The following is a 20644-nucleotide window of genomic DNA, read 5'->3' on the forward strand; positions in this document are numbered from 1 at the left end:
TCAACCACTCTGAAAATTAGATGATTAAACACTCGTGAATCAGCTAATCAAGGCCTTCAGGATTACTAGAAAACTATATGACAGGTGTGTTAGAGCAGGGTTGGAACTAAACTCTGCAGGACTGCAGGCCTCCAGGAGATGAGTTTGACACCCCTGAAATAGAAGATCACATTACCAGCTTTGTGCCCTAGAGTAAAATGATCGATCACTTTGGATAGAACACATCTACTAAAAGACGTCAACCAATGTAACCCTGTTGTATCAAAAGCTGACAATGAATGAGTATGACTTTCTTTCTTCTACTGAACACATAGATTTTTAGAAGAATATATCAGCTCTGTAGGTATACAATGCAAGTTGGTGACCAGATGGTGACCAGTTGATACCAAATTTTGTGACCAGAACTGTGAAAATGCAAAATCACATAAAGGAAGCATGAAGGTAATCCATAAAACTCTGGTGGTTTAATCCATGTCTTCTAAAGCAATCCAGTTAATCTGGGGTGAGAAAAGACCAACATGTAACTCCTTTTTCACTGTACATCTCAACATTGCATTCTCTGGCACAATCATGATTTCACACTCGATTACACTTCCTAGTGCTTGACGCATCAGCGGCGTGCTAGATGGCGCTATAGGAAGTGTAATCGAGCTTGAAATTATGATTGCCAAAGAGACTGCTGTTAAGATGTACAGTGAAAAGGAGCAACATTTTGGTCTGTTCTAACCTAAAACCAATTGGATCGCTTCAGAAGACATTGATTAAACCACTTGAGTCTTGTGGATTACTTTTATGCTGCATTTGTGTTTTTGGAGCTCCAAAGTTCTGGTCATCATTCACTTACATTGTATGGCAGGGGCGATTCTAGGGTCAGAGCTTTAGGGGTGCTGAGCACCCAATGAGCCCCACTGCCACCACCCACCCTCTTTCACACAAAAAAAATATGTCTATTGAAAAATAACTTTATCATTTTAACATTGGTTCAACTAACTCCAAAATCCAGATTTTGTTTTTTTTTTTAGACCTTTTCAGAGCACCAGCTTAATTGTGAGAGTTCACACAGACAGCCCCCCTGTAACAAACACAAAACCTTCTTCACTCAGCTGCTTTTCCTGACTCCATGTGCCTCCTTTTGTATCAACAGTCATCAGATTGGTTAGATTAGATTCAACTTTATTGTCACTGAACAAAGTAACAGGTACTTGGACAACAAAATGTAATTCATCTTCTGTAAATTATTTACAAAAAATGGTTCTTGAAAGGCTCTTTTTGTGTGCCAAACTGAGTATGAGGGTATTGAGACAGCTTTAACTCTTTAGGACCAGTGTCCTTATCCCCTAAGTCTGAACAGCTCTCTTCTGTCTCTGCTGCTTTGGCTTGGTGGTCTCTATGTTGCACTCCCTCTGTCTCTTCATTTCTTTCACTAGTCAATTCCCTCTCATCCCTTATGGACTCTCCCTGTTGTTTTCCTCCTCCTTTATTATGAAAAAATGTGGTGTAAAATAATGTTACAAAAAGTAAATGTAATATAGGCTACTTAATGCCAATAAGTTAGTATAGGAGTATGAGTTACTGTTTTGCTTGCCACTATTCACTATATGTCAATTTATTGTTGTCGTTTCCTCACCTGGTTCTTCCTGCAGGGCTTCATGTTTCCATGACGACTGACCAGAAAAGACGCACGTGATGTCATGTTTACATGACTCCCGATTGTTAAAATGAGTATCAAATTAACGATAAACTTTACCAACAAAGACACACGTACGCACTACACAGGTACGCAGTTTATTTGTCGCGCTGCTGTTTTTGTTTCACGCTCTAGCAGTTAATAAACAGAACTGCATGCGTCTTGCGGAAGAACATTGTAACCGGCGCTACTTCTCTCCGTTTATGAATATGGAAGAGTCACTCAGGTCCTGTGCTACTCCACAGCGGCGGCGACCCGCTGGACTAAAATAGTCCGAAAATAAACACTTATTATTGGCGTACCATGGTGATTCAGGATACTGACTCCAGTACTCACCGATATGGTTTCGGAATCGGAACAACTCTAGGTAAAAGGAAAGAAGTGTGAGACACAGCTTTGGAGCAACTTAGTTGATTCACAACACTACATAACGGGTTCTCCCCACTGCTATATATATATAGATCAGTGGTTCTCCCTCTGCGTGTGTTTCGCGCTGGATGACGGTCGTGCTGAGCGGTGCAGGTACAGAGGAGAAGTAGAAGAAGAGAAGAGGATGACACCATTTGCTAAGCGGGGGTGTTTTCATTTTCACCCTTAACAAATAAATTTTAAACCACAAACTACGGAGTATGTTTTGGACATAATTTAACCTTGTCAAAGACGAACAGAAATTTTAGAATAACAACATTTCAAAAAATGTCTTACTCCAAGATTTAGGGGTGCCTAAAATGGGGCTAGAATCAGTGCGCTAGACTCGCCCTTGTTGTATGGAATTACTGACCTGAGATATTCTTCTAAAAATAAATATTTCAGCAGAAGAAAGAAAGTCATATACATCAGGGATGGCATTAGTGATAAGATAATTTTCATTTTTGGATGAAATAACCCTTTAAGTCCATCAGTGATGATTACAGTTATGGAATACATTTGTCCCTTGTGCACAGCGTGCCGCTAGTTCTCCATTCAGCAGCTTCCAGGGACACATGGTAGCGCCCACCTGTGACCATGGCAACGTGCTCCGCTCATGACAGCTGATTCAGCAAAGTTGCCCTGCATGGACCATGTTTCCGAGCCATAAGATTAATCTCCACCATCCATGGCCCAAGTGAACAGCGGTTCGTCCAGTTGCAGGGCCATGGTCATGGCTAGCCAATTTTGGACGAAACCCTCAGCGCTTCGCCAGCAGAAAAGCGGCCATCATCAGCGGAGACTGACCGCACTGAACCAGCGCATGAGGTCAGCCAGCAGCGCGGGGCATGGGAGCAAGACCCCGGCATGGACCCAGCAAGAGGTCCCTAACTACGCCTCACCGATCGACCGCCACGCCTGGTCCAACCGTACCCTGATCTACAGAGATGTTAAAGCTTTTCTCAAAGAAATTGGAGGTGATCCCCGGGAAGCTCGGTACTGGTTAACGCACTTTCAGCGGGCCGGTTTGTTTCCAGCGTTTGCGGTCCTGGAGGTACAAAAAAAAAAATTTGTAGACAAAAATATATATAAAATTTTTTTTTAATTGATGACTTGGACCAAATAATAAAGAAAAGAAACCAATAAGTGCCCAATATAGTGACTGGAACTATGTTTTAAACTGTTTAAAAATCCTCCCATGCAGGGTGATACAACAAGGAGTTGGTTGAAAAAATGTCAAGAATACATTTCTGCAAAATCTATGCTAAAAATATATGCTAAAATATTACACAGTTTTGATTTATTTTGGATTTTGTTTAGTCTCAACATAATTCCCATAATTCGATTTATGTTATTCCATAGTTTTATGAGTTTACTATTATTCTAAAATGTGAAAAACAATTATAATAAACTTTTGACCGGTAGTGTACATATCAGGGTTGGGAGGTATCATGAACTAATAATGATCAATAAACACTCACCTAAAGGATTATTAGGAACACCTGTTCAATTTCTCATTAATGCAATTATCTAATCAACCAATCACATGGCAGTTGCTTCAATGCATTTAGGGGTGTGGTCCTGGTCAAGACAATCTCCTGAACTCCAAACTGAATGTCAGAATGGGAAAGAAAGGTGATTTAAGCAATTTTGAGCGTGGCATGGTTGTTGGTGCCAGACGGGCCGGTCTGAGTATTTCACAATCTGCTCAGTTACTGGGATTTTCACGCACATCCATTTCTAGGGTTTACAAAGAATGGTGTGAAAAGGGAAAAACATCCAGTATGCGGCAGTCCTGTGGGCGAAAATGCCTTGTTGATGCTAGAGGTCAGAGGAGAATGGGCCGACTGATTCAAGCTGATAGAAGAGCAACTTTGCCTGAAATAACCACTCGTTACAACCGAGGTATGCAGCAAAGCATTTGTGAAGCCACAACACGCACAACCTTGAGGCGGATGGGCTACAACAGCAGAAGACCCCACCGGGTACTACTCATCTCCACTACAAATAGGAAAAAGAGGCTACAATTTGCAAGAGCTCACCAAAATTGGACAGTTGAAGACTGGAAAAATGTTGCCTGGTCTGATGAGTCTCGATTTCTGTTGAGACATTCAGATGGTAGAGTCAGAATTTGGCGTAAACAGAATGAGAACATGGATCCATCATGCCTTGTTACCACTGTGCAGGCTGGTGGTGGTGTAATGGTGTGGGGGATGTTTTCTTGGCACACTTTAGGCCCCTTAGTGCCAATTGGGCATCGTTTAAATGCCACGGCCTACCTGAGCATTGTTTCTGACCATGTCCATCCCTTTATGGCCACCATGTACCCATCCTCTGATGGCTACTTCCAGCAGGATAATGCACCATGTCACAAAGCTCGAATCATTTCAAATTGGTTTCTTGAACATGACAATGAGTTCACTGTACTAAAATGGCCCCCACAGTCACCAGATCTCAACCCAATAGAGCATCTTTGGGATGTGGTGGAACGGGAGCTTCGTGCCCTGGATGTGCATCCCACAAATCTCCATCAACTGCAAGATGCTATCCTATCAATATGGGCCAACATTTCTAAAGAATGCTTTCAGCACCTTGTTGAATCAATGCCACGTAGAATTAAGGCAGTTCTGAAGGCGAAAGGGGGTCAAACACAGTATTAGTATGGTGTTCCTAATAATCCTTTAGGTGAGTGTATTTTTACTTAATATTTACTTATATTTTATTTTTTTAATGTTAGTTTATAAAAATACAATTGTTCATTGTTAGTTCATTTTATTTCATAGTGCATTAACTACTGTTAAAATATACAACTTTTGATTTAAAAAATGCATTACTATATGTTTAAATTATTCACCAAGATTAATAAATGCTGTAAAAAATATTATTTAATGTTAATGTTAACAAATGGAACCTTATTGTAAAGAGTTACCAATATTTAGTTATTAATGTTTAATGATTAATTATGATTTATAATATGTATTTCATTAATATTTATTTAAAAAAATACTATATATATTATTTTCAAAATAGGCTATAAAATAATAATATTTAATCATATTTAAAAAAATTTTTTAGCTATAACCGTTTGATATATTTTTAAAGCGACAAAGCTTGCAACCAGACTTTATCAGATTGAAGCTTTCATGAGAGAGGACTCAACTATTCAACCGGGCTGCTGCCTAAATTGTGCATGAGTGTGCAGATCTTTTCTCTTGTCTCATTGGGTTTGTTGACTCTGCAGACAATTGAAGCCTTTTTTCCAGGACCACTGGGGAAACAGAATTAAACTAGGCAAGCTTTATTGCAGACATCTGAATTCTTTATAGCCTTAAAGAAGCACACTCTTTCCAAATGTATAGTCTATGATAAATCACAGTTATGCTTGACGTAATTGTAGTTAATTTGCAAGCACTTTGTATTTTAAGTTTAGATTTTGATAGAACCTTTTCTTTTGGGTTGTCATTTCAGAAAGTTGAATACAAAATACTAGAGATATTCATACAAGGACTGGGTTCATAAGTGACAAGAGGTGACAATAAGTGCTAAATTTGAGCTCATTTTAAGATTTCCATAGTGAACTTATGTAAACAAGACTAGGTGAAAAAAATCTCTTTGTAATGCTCAAAATTGTGTGAGTAGTCTCATATTCCACACCATTATTAGAAAGAACTGCTGTGGTCTTGAATTTGTTTGGTTTACAGTATGAATAGACATCTACAAAGAATTGGCCATTAAATATAACATATGTCACTGTGAACAGTGATGTTGTCAAGTAATAGACACCTAAAGTTGATTTGTGTTTTGGCTGCTCTACCTTTCCAGGTTGACACTTCAGTGTTTGAAAGTCGTGAGATGGTTCACAGTCTGGCCTTTGGGCTCTCCTTCCTGCAGCGGATGGATATGAAGCTTGTGGTGGTGATGGGGCTGTCACCTGAGATGGAGGAAGAGAACAGCACTAAAACTGGGACTACATCATCCCTCTCCAGGACATTGGTTGTGAAGCAATGTCAGGTTCTAACAGAGGCACTCCAGCACAACTCAGCCAATGTGATGCCCTTCTTTAGTTCAGAGGCCCTCTTACAACTGCAGGATCCTCAGACTGGGAGCAGGTTAGCAGCCAGCCAGGCCATTTTACTTCTGCCTATGCAATGCAGTGGTTCCCAACTTGTGGGTCTTGACCAAAAAATGGACTGCCTGTCTGTTCTGTAGGGTCATAGACAGCAGGTGAATAATGGGCATTTAGTAAAAGAAATGCTTATAACTTTTTATTAATTTAGCCTTGTCATGACACTAGCTTCCTTGGGTCATGGTCAGGTTGTAAGTAAGATTTGCACAAAAGTGTTTAATCTAGAGATACTCATGACAAAAAGTTATGAAAAGCTTTTTTATTGGCCAAACCGTGCTACTGAACGCATCAACGAATTTAACAGCAAGATGTCAATAAGGATCTGAGGCTGTATTTCTTGAACACTTTTGGTGTATTGACATGAAACTTCAGATATGGCATTGTGACTAAGCCCTTGCAATAACATATACATTTGGTGACAGTGCCTCCTATTGGTCAAAAATGACAAGTTATAACTAGAAGTAATAAAAGGACCATAAGTCTTTTTTCACCACTCCGCTTAAACCATCACTGGAATTCTATTTTCAATCTACAGTTGAAGTCAGAAGTTTACATACGCATTAGCCAAATACATTTAAACTCAGTTTTTCACAATTCCTGACATTTAATCATAGAAAACATTGCCTGTCTTGGGTCAGTTAGGATCACTACTTTATTTTAAGAATGTGAAATGTCAGAATAATAGTAGAGAGAATTATTTTTTTCAGCTTTTATTCCTTTCATCACATTTACAGTGGGTCAGAGGTTTGCATACTATTTGGTATCATTGCCTTTAAATAGTTTTTATTTTATGTATTATTTTAAGTTTACTTTAAACTTGGGGCAAACATTTTGGGTAGCCTTCCACAAGCTTCTCACAATAAGTTGCTGGCCCATTCCTCCAGACAGAACTGGTGCAGCTGAGTCAGGTTTGTAGGCCTCCTTGCCTGCACATACTTTTTCAGTTTTGTCCACACATTTTCTCTCAGATTGAGGTCAGGGCTTTGTGATTGCCACTCCAATACTTTGACTTTGTTGTCCTAAAGCCATTTTGCCACAACTTTGGTGGTATGCTTGTGGCCCATTTGCGGCTGAGATTTAACTTCCTGGCTGATGTCTTGAGATGTTGCTTCAATATATCCACATAATTTTCCTTCCTCATGATGCCATATATTTTGTGAAGTGTACCAGTCCCTCCTGCAGCAAAGCACACCCACAACTTGATGCTGCCACCCCCATGCTTCATGGTTGTGATGTTGTTCTTCGGCTTGCAAGCCTCACCCTTTTTTCGCCAATGGTCATTATGGCCAAACAGTTAAATTTTTGTTTCATCAGACCAGAAAACATTTCTCCAAAAAGTAATATCTTTGTCCCCATTAGCACTTGCAAACTGTAGTCTTTTTTTTTTATGGCAGTTTTGGAGCAGTAGCTTCTTCCTTACCTTTCAGATTATGTTGATATAGGTCTAATTTTACTGTGGACATAGATACTTGTATACCTGTTTCCTCCAGCTGCTTCACAAGGTCCTTTGCTGTTGTTCTGGGATTGATTTGCACTTTTCGCTCCAAACTATGTTTATCTCTAGGAGACAGAATGAGTCTTCTTCTTGAGTGGTATGATGGCTGTGTGGTCCCATGGTGTTTATACTTGCATACTATTGTTTGTACAGATGAACGTGGTATCAGAAGCTAAATTAGGCTTGACATCACTTTCTGGAATTTTCCAAGCTGCTTAAAGGCACAGTTAACTTAGTGTATGTAAACTTCTGACCCACTGGAATTGTGATATAGTCAATTAAAAGTGAAACAATCTGTCTGTAAACAATTGTTGGAAAAATTACTCATGTCATGCACAAAGTAGATGTCCTAAACGACTTGCCAAAACTAAAGTTTGATAATATGAAATCTGTGGAGTGGTTAAAAAAATAGTTTTAATGACTTCAACCTAAGTGTATGAAAACTTCTGACTTCAACTGTAAATGCTTGGTATTGGTGTACTTGGCCCGGTATTGCTGCTTGCAGCTATATTTATCCCAGGTTTGTTATTTAGTTTGCTTCATGTGTTAGTCTGGTTAATCACACTTCTGCTGCTGTTTATGCATTTACTAAATTGCCAATTTTCTTTTTAGCCAATGTCATGTTAATGTTTGGTTTTGGGCCTATATGCATGACAATTTTTAAATAATCATAGTGTTTAATTTTAAAGACATTTTTGTTTACTTTTGTAAAATATACAGTATTGTTTGCCACTTGATGTCCAATGAAAATGGATCGTGAAGTAAAACCAGTTGGACTTCTTGGACTTCTTTTAGGCCACATCAACAATTTGTATTCAGAGACTTCTGAGTCTCTCTGTCTTACTGTCTCTTTCTGTGCTCTCTCTGCATACTGTATATCAGTGATGGTCGTTTGGTTCTTGTGGACTCAGCTCTGCTGCAGTGGAGTCTGGACTGCAGAGCCATTCCGCTGGTCTGTCCGGTAGGCCGCGACTCCATAGGTCGTTCTGTCATTCTCAGCTCGATCCAGGTGATGGCATCCATCTCGCAGGCTCTGCAGCCTCTGAAAGTCATATTCTTGAACAGCTCAGGGGGTCTGCGCAACCAAAACCACAAGGTACTGTATCACACCAAAAATATTTTTTGTATTTTTTCAGTTTACTTAATTACAAAAGCAACACAATTCTAGAACATTTTGTCACAACTTGATTTAAGCGCATTCTATCCAATTACTTTTTAAAATGTAAGTTGACTTAATCCATTGAGTTGGGAGTACATAAATAGTTTTTGTAACATTGATGAAACTGGGCAGGAGATTTCCATTTCCCAGCATGCTTAGTGTGGGACTGGATGGGGTGAATTAATGTTAAAATGAAGTGTTATTTTATGCATTTATTTAACAAGATGAGAATAGGAGGAGATTTGTTAATGTTTAATGTTCTGTTATATTGGTATTTAAAAAGAGTGTCTAGGCTTGAGTTTTGGGGGGGTTACCATTGTGGTGAAGATTGGCGCTTGTGCTTAAATTGAGGATGAACTTTTATGTACAAGTGATGTTTGATTTTAGTGCTGCTTTGCTCCATAAGCAGTTACTCTCAAATTGACAATGCAACAGTTCTGCTGTTCTTGATTAATAAAATAAATTAAGTTGGACCAATGTAAGAAAATGTATTAAATTACATGTAATCAACTGAGTGTGCATAACCTAATTAAGTTGAGTTAAAACTACTGTAGAACATTGATTTGGCCTAATTTAACTAAATTATGTTGTCTCAGTGAAAATTACTTTATCTGAATAAATGGAAATAAATTCCTTGTAAAAACTTTCTCAAATTCAGTTAAGGGTAATGCTTCTTTTTTTCTGTAGGGGTAAGACATGATTATGAAAACCGGAAATCATTATCGTGATTTCAAAAATAAAATGTTTATGATAATAAGCTTTCAATGTAACTACATTAAACAAACACATAGTAATGAATTGCGAGATAATTACTTTAATAAAAATGTTGCTTTCCTGTCAGAACCAAATAAACAACATATAAAGTCCTGCACCTATTAAATAATCAAGAGCACAAGATTTAAGTAGCTTTAACTTACCACAAGGTGGCAGTACAGTTTTTATTTTAACAGCACTGTGCAGAGTGCAATAGATGCTGCAAAGTGAATAAAGGTTTAGCACTTTTTTTTAAGAGTTGTGTAGTAAAATTGTATTGTTCTCACACACACACACACACACACACAGCGCGCACACACTCTTCTATAAAAACACATTCACGTTTTCAAATTGTTCATTGTAAAATTCATTGTTTATGTTTTAGGTATTGGGTCTTATATCATTGCCAGGAGATTTGCCAGGCCTGAGTTCTGCGGAATGGCTGAGTGATGTGGAACGCAGAAGGGTCTGTACTATTGCCGAACTGCTCAACCAGCTGCCATTCGAGAGCTCTGCCGTAGTCACCTCCGCTAATACACTTTTAACTGAGCTCTTCAGCCATAAAGGTGTAAATAACGCACCCATACACTAACCCATAGACCCATAGTTATGAGTGTGATAAACAAAAAAATTGATCACAGATTAATATTATTTAAATAATTATAATATTAAATGATATTATTATGTAAACACTGTTATGACTTTTATATCATTACAGTTTCATAAACACTTCACTAGCTACACTTAGTGGTTTTAGATTCAAATGTAAATGTGCTGTAAGCCATTTCAGCGGTTTTGCTAACTTTATCAACTCAACCCCTCTCCAAATCCCAGCTCTTCAAAAAATGTCAACAAACCCAATGTCATTAAATCCGAATGTGCAAAATAATTGACAGGGCCGGGCCAGGTTCCGTTGGTGCCCTAGGCGAGATATTCTATTGGCGCCCCCAGATCAAAATCACTGAGGGTGCTTCTGAAAATAGTGGGGGTGCTCTTTATAAAGTGGAGATGTATCGTATCGTAATAATAATAAAAAAAATTATAGCTTAAATAATATTTAAATGCTTCTAAAACAACGTAAAGAACAGTTTTTCATGTACAAAACATGTGTTGCTTCCTTTTTCCCCCTCACATGATCTGTCACTGAAAATGACAGCAAAATACTGTGCCTGCAGACAGTATGTTTTTGTGTGAACAGGGTATGAAAAACCTACTAATTCCAACATTTTGGAATTCAGTTGATATCTGTTAATATTATAACCCAACAATGATTTATTGTTGTCCAGTTTGTCATTATAATATGATACAGTTTTATTATTACTTTGAGGATTTGTTGTATACAATATATTCCTGTCTTATTTACATTCACCTGGATCTTATATTCTGACGTCGAAGGTGTATTTTTGTAAGCATTTTAGACAACATTCAGAACTTTAAATCTTTGTGACACCTGCCCTAAAAAAAACAATCTAGACACAGTGCAACGACTGAAACAGAACGCAGGTGTCTCGGGATGATTTTTGAAGCCTCAAGCTCTTCTTTCTCTTGACACAAGAGTCTAAAAATGTGCCAGTCCTTCGTGAGACACTGAAGAAACAGCGACATGGGGTGCAGCTTGTATGGACGTTCGCCCAGCGCGTTTAAACAGGAAAACAATGGAAGAATAGAGCAGACGCAGGCAAAAACACGTTCGGTGTGAACGGCCCCTAATGAGCCGTTCGCGCGTATCTGTGAGTGAGAGCGCCTGCGCGAAACAAGTTCGGACGGCCAATATATTTTTTCATAAATTACAAACCCGAACCGTCCTGTTTTACCAGGACATGTCCTGTTTTCACGTCCTGTCCTGGCCGTCTTTTTTGTGTCTTTGATAGATAGTATTTTGTAATAACAATTTTCTATCCATACAGAGGCATAGCCCACTATGTATTGAAATTAACAAGGCATCTTTGAGTAAAATTCGAGTATCATTTGAGTATCTCATTGCCGGGCCGAGTGTCCTGGTTTTTGGTAATCAAAATATGGTCACCCTATATACTATAAGCTACTTAAAAAAACTCACCTGTCGGCTTCTACATGAACCGCTCTAAGAGTGATGACAACAGAGTTTTCGCGCGTGTCCAGAACAACGTCACCCCTCAAGAGTTTTGTCTTAATTATTCAACTGAGCAGGGGTGCGCAATTATTAGCCTATGGTATTGGGGCCGCATCCGCTCTTAAGTAGATCCTGAAAAGATACATGTTCTGCATAGTTGTATCCTTTAAGCCCAGAAGTAGTAGAGCACTCATGCACTTAATGAATGATGTACTATTTTCTGAATTGTAAACAGACATATAGGATCATTCTGTGATTGCTTGAAGTTTTTCTCCTACTTTTTTATCTTGTGTTAGTAAAACTGAATAAAGGCTGAATAAAATAATGAATTGTTTATTTTACCATATTTCAATGCAGTGGTAAGTTAGTATTTAATTTAACACTCAACATCAGGAGTCTGGTTTAATAGTAAAATAAAATATTCTGAAATTATAGATTCTACAAGCTTTTTTAATGTTTCCGCAAAGTGGACCCATTTACTTTTATTCTGAAAACATTATCAGCCTGTTTACAGGCTCATGGATCATGATGTGGGTCTCCTCAATGGTTTGTTTGGCATCCCATTCAGCACACAACTGAGTAAAACAGGCTGCATGATACTGATAAATGATTACTGCCAGAGTAACATTCACATACAGGTGTGAGGGACTTCAGCATTTTACAAATAACACAAAGAACAAACATTTTCTTCTCTCACGTGGTTTTGCTAGCGTGTCCCCTCCATGTGATGCAAAGATCTATTGGGATTTTACTAAAGTTCATTACTGAAAATGTTTGCTTGCAGACCTGGCACTAAACAGCACACGCAGCCTCACAAATGGGCACGGAGTGGCTGCATCACACTTTTAGCATTATATTGCACTATTGAGCGCTTATCATTTTATAAAAAAAATTTCGAAGGCAAACTACCAAAATCATCTAATAAAATACATTCATGATAAATCGACCCGCAGGCAGTATTTTTCCAAAATCAGTCCTCCTTTCCTGTTTAATAAATTAAGCAATCACAGGGTGATGCAGAACATATCATGCTTTTAAATCCATAAGGATTTCTTTCTTTCACTTTATATTACACACATATTTTAAAGCATGATTGCGTCACTCAAGGCCAGCTAGAAGGCCTCCACTGGGACATATCCTAAAGATCACACCCACCAAGAACAAATAAATCAATCTGATTGGCTGATGAATCTGACAATATGAATTAAGTTGCCCATGCCATTGCATTGTTGAGGGATTCTGTAGAAATTCTGAAGGCCTGAGGAGGTGGAGCTCAGACTCACACACTGCTAGGCATGTCATTTGTGAAACAGTTGCTTGTAAGCAATAAGGAATAAATTCAAGGAATCAAGGAATAAATTCTGACTTCTGGATAAACTTTTTGTTTTTCTCTATTTGTTTGTAGATTAATTAAGAGTGGAAAGCGATTCAAAATACATAGGCATAAAGGTAATTGAGAACGATAGGAGGAAAAATATTTATTTATTTGGCATGTTAGGCCAGCAGAGAAGGCTTTTCTGGACCTGAGAATTCGCCACTGTTTTGCACCCTAGGCTGCAACCACCTATGTTGCCTATGCCATGGGCTGGCCATGTAATGAACTCAGATAGAGAGCGTTTTAGATTGGCTAAAAAAGTCAGGGTCACTACCCTGGCTCCATGGGAAAACTGTTTCAGTGATATCTGTCAGTCGTTTTATGTGTGGCATTCAAACAGCACCTAATAATTACAGATATTTTATCACAGTTAGTTAATTCATATTTGAGCAACTGCGCATATAACTAGCCAAATCTCTCACACAATACATGTGACTCCTGCATTGAGTATCTCATGAAACCTGAGAAGTAAGTCAAAAGAGCATTTATGTTGAGGGATTCAGAGATAGCTCACAAATGATCTTGAAAGGAGTGTCTATTGTTAACATATCGTGCTGCCATGGCTCATTGGAATTACTCAATATTGTGAATGTTGTACAAGGGTGTTGATGTCAAGCACGTTTCTAAAACAAGTTTCACGCGTCCTCTTGTAATTGTTAATGGGATGATTAGAGATAGCAATTAATATCTTCTTAAACCCCAAGGGCATCACTTTGCTTTAAAAATTGGTAGGGAGTGACATCACTGAGTGCCAAAACTCATGAATACTAATAAGGTTTTGTCAAGATAATGTCAAATAATATTTTACTGTTTTATAAATAGTCATTGTAGATTACAATTCAATTGCTCCAAAAAATATTTCACATAAATCTTTTGATAATTTGATTTGTACATCTAACACTGACAATACTGGTATTTTGTAAGTCAGTGGATATATACATGGATCAGTAATGTTTAGAAGGATGACTGGTTGGTTTTATTGTAATACACATGAAAATGGAAACTCCTGCTGAAGAACTGGAGATTTTTCTTCTGCATAAGACACTTATCTGACAAAATCGATTACAAAAAGTTATGGTGACCAAATTGACAAAAGTTAAAAGCGATAAGGACATGTCCCAGTCCCACCGGTCCCATCCGTAAATGACACCTATGTATGTTAAACCCACATTATGACATCATCAAGAAAACATGTCTTTAACCTAAACTGCTTTTATTCATCTTTCAGGTTCAGGCACCCTGTTTAAAAATGGAGATCCTATCCACAGGTTTGTGATTTTGTATTCCTTTTTAACCCTTATGTAGCTTTGGGGTCAAAAGTTCTGGTGTTATGGTGTGACAAAAAACTCACTCATGTTGTTCTGGGTCAAATTTGACCCCACATAGGAAATTAATGTGGGAGATGATAAAACGGATAAATGAAGGGGTGATACTATAACACATCCACAATCCAGAACTTACATGCGTATGCACACACGCACACATGCACACACACACACGCACACACACACACACACACACACACACACACACACACACACTCAGAAGTGAAAGGATGAGACAATAATTAGCACAAACCAAGCACGCACACACACACACACACACACACACACACACGCATGCACACACACACACACAAACACACCCTTTTCCACTGTGAGAACGTTTACATTTAGTGGCGAGAGCTGCACCTTCACTGTTCACTCTTGTGCATTTATGTTTGCTACAACCAAGCAAATGAGTGGACCTCTGCAGCCATCTGGTTATAGTTGTAATTTCAGATCATTTTAATAATACAAATAAATTAATCATGCAGATGGCAGCAAACTGCCACTAATGCTTGAAGTTTAGTAATTTAGAGTTGAATAAGGTAAAACAAAAAACACAGAATTACACTTTTAAATGGGTGAAGTTAATGTTATTACATTTGTTTAAAAAAACTCCATGATTACGGTCCAAAATTACACGGGTATAGTTTGTGGTCATATTTGACCCCAGAGACAACGAGAATGCACCCGTTACGAACAGCGCACAAGGGTTAAGATGCTTGCTAATCAGCAGCAAGCCACTGCGATACAACTGTTTTTCTCCAATAGTCTCGAACAGAGTCTAAAATTATCCATATTTTTGTTATTTTTATCATTCATAGGGAGCAAGCACTATCATATATTATAAATAGTAAGGTACAAAAGACTAGTGGAACACTAGTGGATATACTGCTATTTTGCATTTTTCATTTCATTACAAATAATTTAATTGAAAATGTAATTACAAATAAATTAGCATAAACTATTTGATTGAAACTTTAAATTAATTTAGCTTTAAAGACAGCATGCACCTGAGCTGACATGGATACCACAATTTGGTTCAAAACCTGATGATCCATGTTATCCCAGTTTGATCTGGTTGTTCCAAATCACTGACAGCCTCAGTCACCATCCACTTTCAATGCATCTATTTTCATACACTGAAATAAAAATGGTGACTTAGGCTGTCAGTTCCTAAGTGTCATGATTCACTGTTGTTTTGCCTTGTGTTTTGCCCCTGTCGTCTGTTCCCCCCGGACCACACTTCCCATAATTCCTTGCCCTCATCACTGCCAGCTGTTCCCTATTGTTATCACCTTTCATTCACTCACTAACCCCTGTGTATTTAATGCCCTGATGTCTGCTCAGTCTTTGTCAGTTGTTATGTGTTTTCTCCAGTTCCTGTACCGGTTGACATTGTGTTTTGTTTCATTTCGTTTCCTAGTTCCGAGTCATGCCTTGTTTCAGTATTCACCCTGTTTTGCATTTTATTTATGTTTTATTAAAGTTAAGCTGCATTTAGATCCTGCTCTTGCCCACTGTTAAGCGTGTTCAGCTCCAGTTTGTTTTGACTGCACCAGATGGCCAGCTGTTTAACCTCCCTTCTGTATGCAGACTCCTCATAATCTTGGATGAGGCAGATGACTGTATTGTAATCATAGAGCTTCAGGAACTTAACAGAGGGGTCCTTGGCAGTGCAGGCATTTGTGTAGATGGAGAAGAGTTTGGGGGGGTTGCTCAATACGCAAATTGCAGGGGATCCAGAAATGACCACAGATGTCAGAGCAATGGGTCTTTAGTCATTAAGTCCTGTGAATTTGTGTTTCTTTGGGATGGGGATGATGGTAGAGTGTTTGAAGGAGCAGGGAACTTCACAATGCTCCAGTGATCTGTTGAAGATCAGCAGCCAGTTGCTGATTCCCTTAAGAGTTGGGAATGCACATATCCTCACAGAGACTGATGTATGAAGTCACTGTATATGTGAGCCCCTCCAGATTGGTGGCTGCAGCCTCAAAAACACTCAAATCAGTGCAGTCAAAATTGGCTTCTAGTTCCAGCTCTACTTCATTGGTCTATCTCTTTACAGTCCTTACTACAGGTTTAGCTGATTTTAGTTTCTGCCTGTAGTTTGGAAGAAGATGAACCAGGCAGTGATCGGAGAGTTCCAAAGCTGCTCGAGGGACAGAGAGATATGCATCCTTTATTGTTGTGTAGCAGTGATCCAGTGTATTTCTGTCTCTGGGACATGTAATGTGCTGTCTGTATTTGGCAGTTTGCATGTGAGATTTGCCTTGTTAAAATATATAATAATAATAAGAGAGTCCAGGTGTTGTTGCTCCATGTCTGTGATCTGATTTATAGTTTTTAGAAGACTTGCAATGGCTTTTTAGAGGAACAGACCAAAATTTGGGCCATTATACACAGAAAATCCTTTCCCTCTGCAGTAAGTCTCATATCTCATTCTCCATATTCACTTTTGTGCATCAAATTTGGTCATGACACATGCAAAAACCACTAGCATTTTGTCATCAGTACATTAAAACTGTTGTAATGAGAATCTAAATATTACCACGAATGAGATGTTAGAGCTTTGGCAGTGGGGAATATCATCAGAGAATAAACTTACATTTTTGACAGTTCCTCAAACAATGTTATTATATGGCATTAGAAGACTTGGAAAATGATGAATGAGTCATATGCACTGCTTTTATGGTGTTCATGTTTTCCTTCCTCACAGATACAGCAGCCTTGATGACATTGATGTGGGTCGCCTCTTGGCACTAATTAACAAATCTTTTGAGAAAAACCTGAAAGAGGATTACGTAGCAGCGCTCAAGGGTAGACTGCATTCTATTTACCTATCTGAGGGGTAAGAACATGTTTTTTCTATAAACCTATAGATCTGGGTTTACATTAATTATGTAGTAACTTGATTTCTGACAAGGGAGGTGTCTTTGACTCATTTGATCTCATTGCATAATTCATGCAACTCAGATATACACTTAATGAGCACTTTATTAGGAACACCAGTACACCTTATTTATGCGATTATCTAATCAGCCAATTGTGTGGCATCTGTGCAATGCATAAAATCATGCAGATACGGGTCAGGAGCTACAGTTAATTTCCACATCAACCATCAGAATGAGGAAAATGTCAAGACTCACTGATTTTGAGTGTGGCATGATTGTTGGTCCCAGACGGGCTGGTTTGAGTATTTCTGTACCTGCTGATCTCCTGGGATTTTCATGCAGAACAATCTCTAGAGTTTACTCAGAATGAAGGAGTGAGCTGCAGTTCTGCGGACAGATACATTTTGTTGATGAGAGAGGTCAATGGAGAGTGGCCAAACTGTTTCGAGCTATCAGAAAGGCTACTGTAACTCAGATAACCACTCTGTACAATTGTATTGAGCAGAATAGTATCTCAGAATGCACAACATGTCAAACCTTGAGGTGGATGGAATAAAACAGCAGAAGACCACGTCAAGCACTTTATAAGGACCATAGTGTTCCTAAGAAAGTGCTCAGTGAGTGCAAATGTCAGGGTTGCCATGTCATGGAAAACCAGGAAATATCAGGGAATTTTAAAATAGTAATTTTCAGGCCTGGGAAAATCATATAAATTAGAACATTTTAGAAATGGGAACTTTTTTTCTAATGCCTGTTAGTCATTTGGGTTGATATATAAATAAATATCTAATGAGTAACCACATTTTTCAAATGTATGACACTTATGTACTGTATGTACTGCATGATGACATACACTATTGGCACATATATTTGCATTTTCAAGTTAGTCTGATCTTAAGTTTTGCTTTTTGTATTCCAAGTAAACACTGTGCGACCAATTGTGTTTACTAAAAAAACAATTACACTGGCCAAAAGAACATTTTATAAGGATAGAGAAAGTCCAAGGTGCCAGATCAAGGTAACACTAATCACCATAATGGTGACCTCAAACAAAACACAACTATTTATTTATCTCAAATACTTTATTAACTACCTCTTACCCTAAGAATTAAATAAACGTCCATTATTATTTTTTATGGGTTATAGGTATTCCACGCAGCTGCAATTTTGTACTTGATCATTTTTAGTTAGTTGCACTCAAAGTTGAAAGAAACTTCCAAAATAATTAAAACTTGTAACAAATGTTCAAGTATTGTTTCATTATGACCATTTCAATATTTCTATTAATGACAGCTTTAGGGTTTAGAGAGTAACGGTAACTATATTTTAACTGGTAAGAATAGTCAAAAATTTGCTTAAGTTGAGTAAAAAAATTTACAATTTGAGATAACTATTAGTATTTACCAAGTAGGATATAACTATACATTATATCAGATTTAACAAATAAAAATACTTCATTACAATGGCATATTTTTCCCCCACATTCTTAATTTCGGGGGCATTTTTGCCCCAACCCACCCTAAATTTCTGACCCTGACTTGATCCAACTTATCATGTAATTAATAATGCTCATAGTTCTGAAATATTCTGATCCCAGAATATGAGCGTCTTAAGCTGGCAATTCTGTTTTGTGCAGGTACAGTGCAGCAGCAATAATCACCACAGAGCCTGTGAACAGCGGCACTCCATACCTGGACAAATTTGTGGTCAGCAGCAGTAAACAAGGGCAGGGCACTGGCCAGATCTTGTGGGAGTGTATTCGTCAGGACCTGGCCAAGCTCTTCTGGAGATCCCGTGCCACTAACCACATCAACTCCTGGTGGGTCAGTCCTCCACATACAACACCTAACCACTGGACACAACTCAGTACAGACTAGGGCAAACAAATGAAATGAATAGTTCACTCAAAATGAAGGTTTTGTCATCATTCATCAATCATAATTTTGTCATTTCTCTATGTATTATTGTTGTGATTTCCAATCTATTCTTCTACTAATTCTATAATTCTCTTAATTTTAATCCTCAGGTACTTCAAGCACTGTGATGGCAGCTTCGTCAATGGTCACTGGATTGTATTCTGGTTTGGCCTTACAGATATCCGTGAGTCTTATGAGCTGGTGGAGTACGCCAAGCACCTTCCCGACTCCTTCTGCTTTCACGCCACAACAGAAACAATATCCCTTAGGTCACCCCCAGGAACATAAAATCAAACCCATTTCACACACAGTGCTTTGGTGTGAACTTATCAGGATGGTTGGGTAGCTTAACAGAATAGTTTACCCAACTAAAAAAATCCTGTGATTATTTACTCCCCCTCACGTGGTTTCAAACTCATAGGAATAGATTTAGGTAGGGTTGGTACAGACATGTCCCTACCAATTTCTAGAAAATCAGAAAATGTTAACTTTACACTGTATTTCTTTTTCATTTGAATGACTATTAAAGTTTCTTAGTATCATAATTCATGTTAAAATTATTGTCCCACATCTTCTAGAGCAGCGCAGCAATTGTGTTGTCATGTAGCACCTGTTACTCTTCTAAGCGCTGTTCAGGATGCATCAACTACAGTCGTTTTTGATTACAGATTAAAAACATTCTAGAGATTACATGGTGGATTTCCATTTTTATATTAGGTCCAATCCTTAAAAATAATAGATATAAACAAGCATTCTTTTCTTGCATAACTGTTTTCTGACTAAGAAAAAACATTCCTGAGTTTTGCATGCGGCCCAGTGAAGGATTTATTTTTAAGTATCTTGTTAATTTGGTGCAAACTTTGTTTAGATTTCCATTTTTTTGATGCTGTATAATACATTTGACAAAATGCCATTTAATGTCCCTTGGATATCATTGTTTTCTCAGTGTACTGTAGGTCTACTAGAAAACAGTTTAATTGCATTTTGACACATTCATCTTCGCATTGCATAACGTTGTCAAATAGTCCAGCAAGTTTTCCACATACATTTTTTCCTCCATATCTTGCAGTCCTAGTGTTCAGTTCTAATCCTCACTCTTATCCCTGATAAGTTAGCAGAACTAAAAAACTCAACAGAATTTAAGTCAATAGAACGTTCAGATTTTTATTTTGTACAACACCAAACATGCCACCAAATCTGCACCACCCACATCTCTGAATAGCATTCTGAGATGCTATTCTTCTCACCACAATTGTGCAGAGTGGTTATCTGAGTTACCATAGAACCAGTCTGGCCATCCCTGTTGACCTCTCTCAGCAACAAAGCATTCCTGTCTGCAAAACTGTTGCACCATTCTGTGTAAATTCTAGATACTGTTGTGTGTGAAAATCCCAGGAGATCAACAGTTACAAAA

The 20644-nt window shown here is 38.2% G+C and overlaps 1 protein-coding gene across 1 annotated transcript; it reads left to right on the top strand.

The window, feature by feature from the left end:
- Positions 1-1326: 1326 nt before the first annotated feature.
- Positions 1327-20040, top strand: nags (N-acetylglutamate synthase). The gene is made up of 8 exons (XM_052139602.1): positions 1327-3149; positions 5918-6204; positions 8599-8812; positions 10014-10194; positions 14324-14363; positions 17140-17271; positions 18951-19133; positions 19341-20040. The coding sequence occupies exons 1-8, from the start codon at positions 2784-2786 to the stop codon at positions 19516-19518; spliced, it is 1581 nt and encodes a 526-aa protein (XP_051995562.1). The 5' UTR covers positions 1327-2783; the 3' UTR covers positions 19519-20040.
- The last annotated feature ends 604 nt before the right edge of the window (positions 20041-20644 follow it).

The sequence above is a fragment of the Xyrauchen texanus genome, chromosome 12, assembly GCF_025860055.1.
Source record: "Xyrauchen texanus isolate HMW12.3.18 chromosome 12, RBS_HiC_50CHRs, whole genome shotgun sequence".
Classification (NCBI taxonomy): domain Eukaryota; kingdom Metazoa; phylum Chordata; class Actinopteri; order Cypriniformes; family Catostomidae; genus Xyrauchen; species Xyrauchen texanus.

Coding starts and splice junctions, on each gene's coding strand:
- nags (XM_052139602.1), top strand. CDS start 2,784: ATGGCCCAAGTGAACAGCGGTTCGTCCAGTTGCAGGGCCATGGTCATG. Junction 6,205..8,598: donor GATCCTCAGACTGGGAGCAG/GTTAGCAGCCAG, acceptor ACTGTATATCAG/TGATGGTCGTTTGGTTCTTG. Junction 14,364..17,139: donor AATGGAGATCCTATCCACAG/GTTTGTGATTTT, acceptor CCTTCCTCACAG/ATACAGCAGCCTTGATGACA.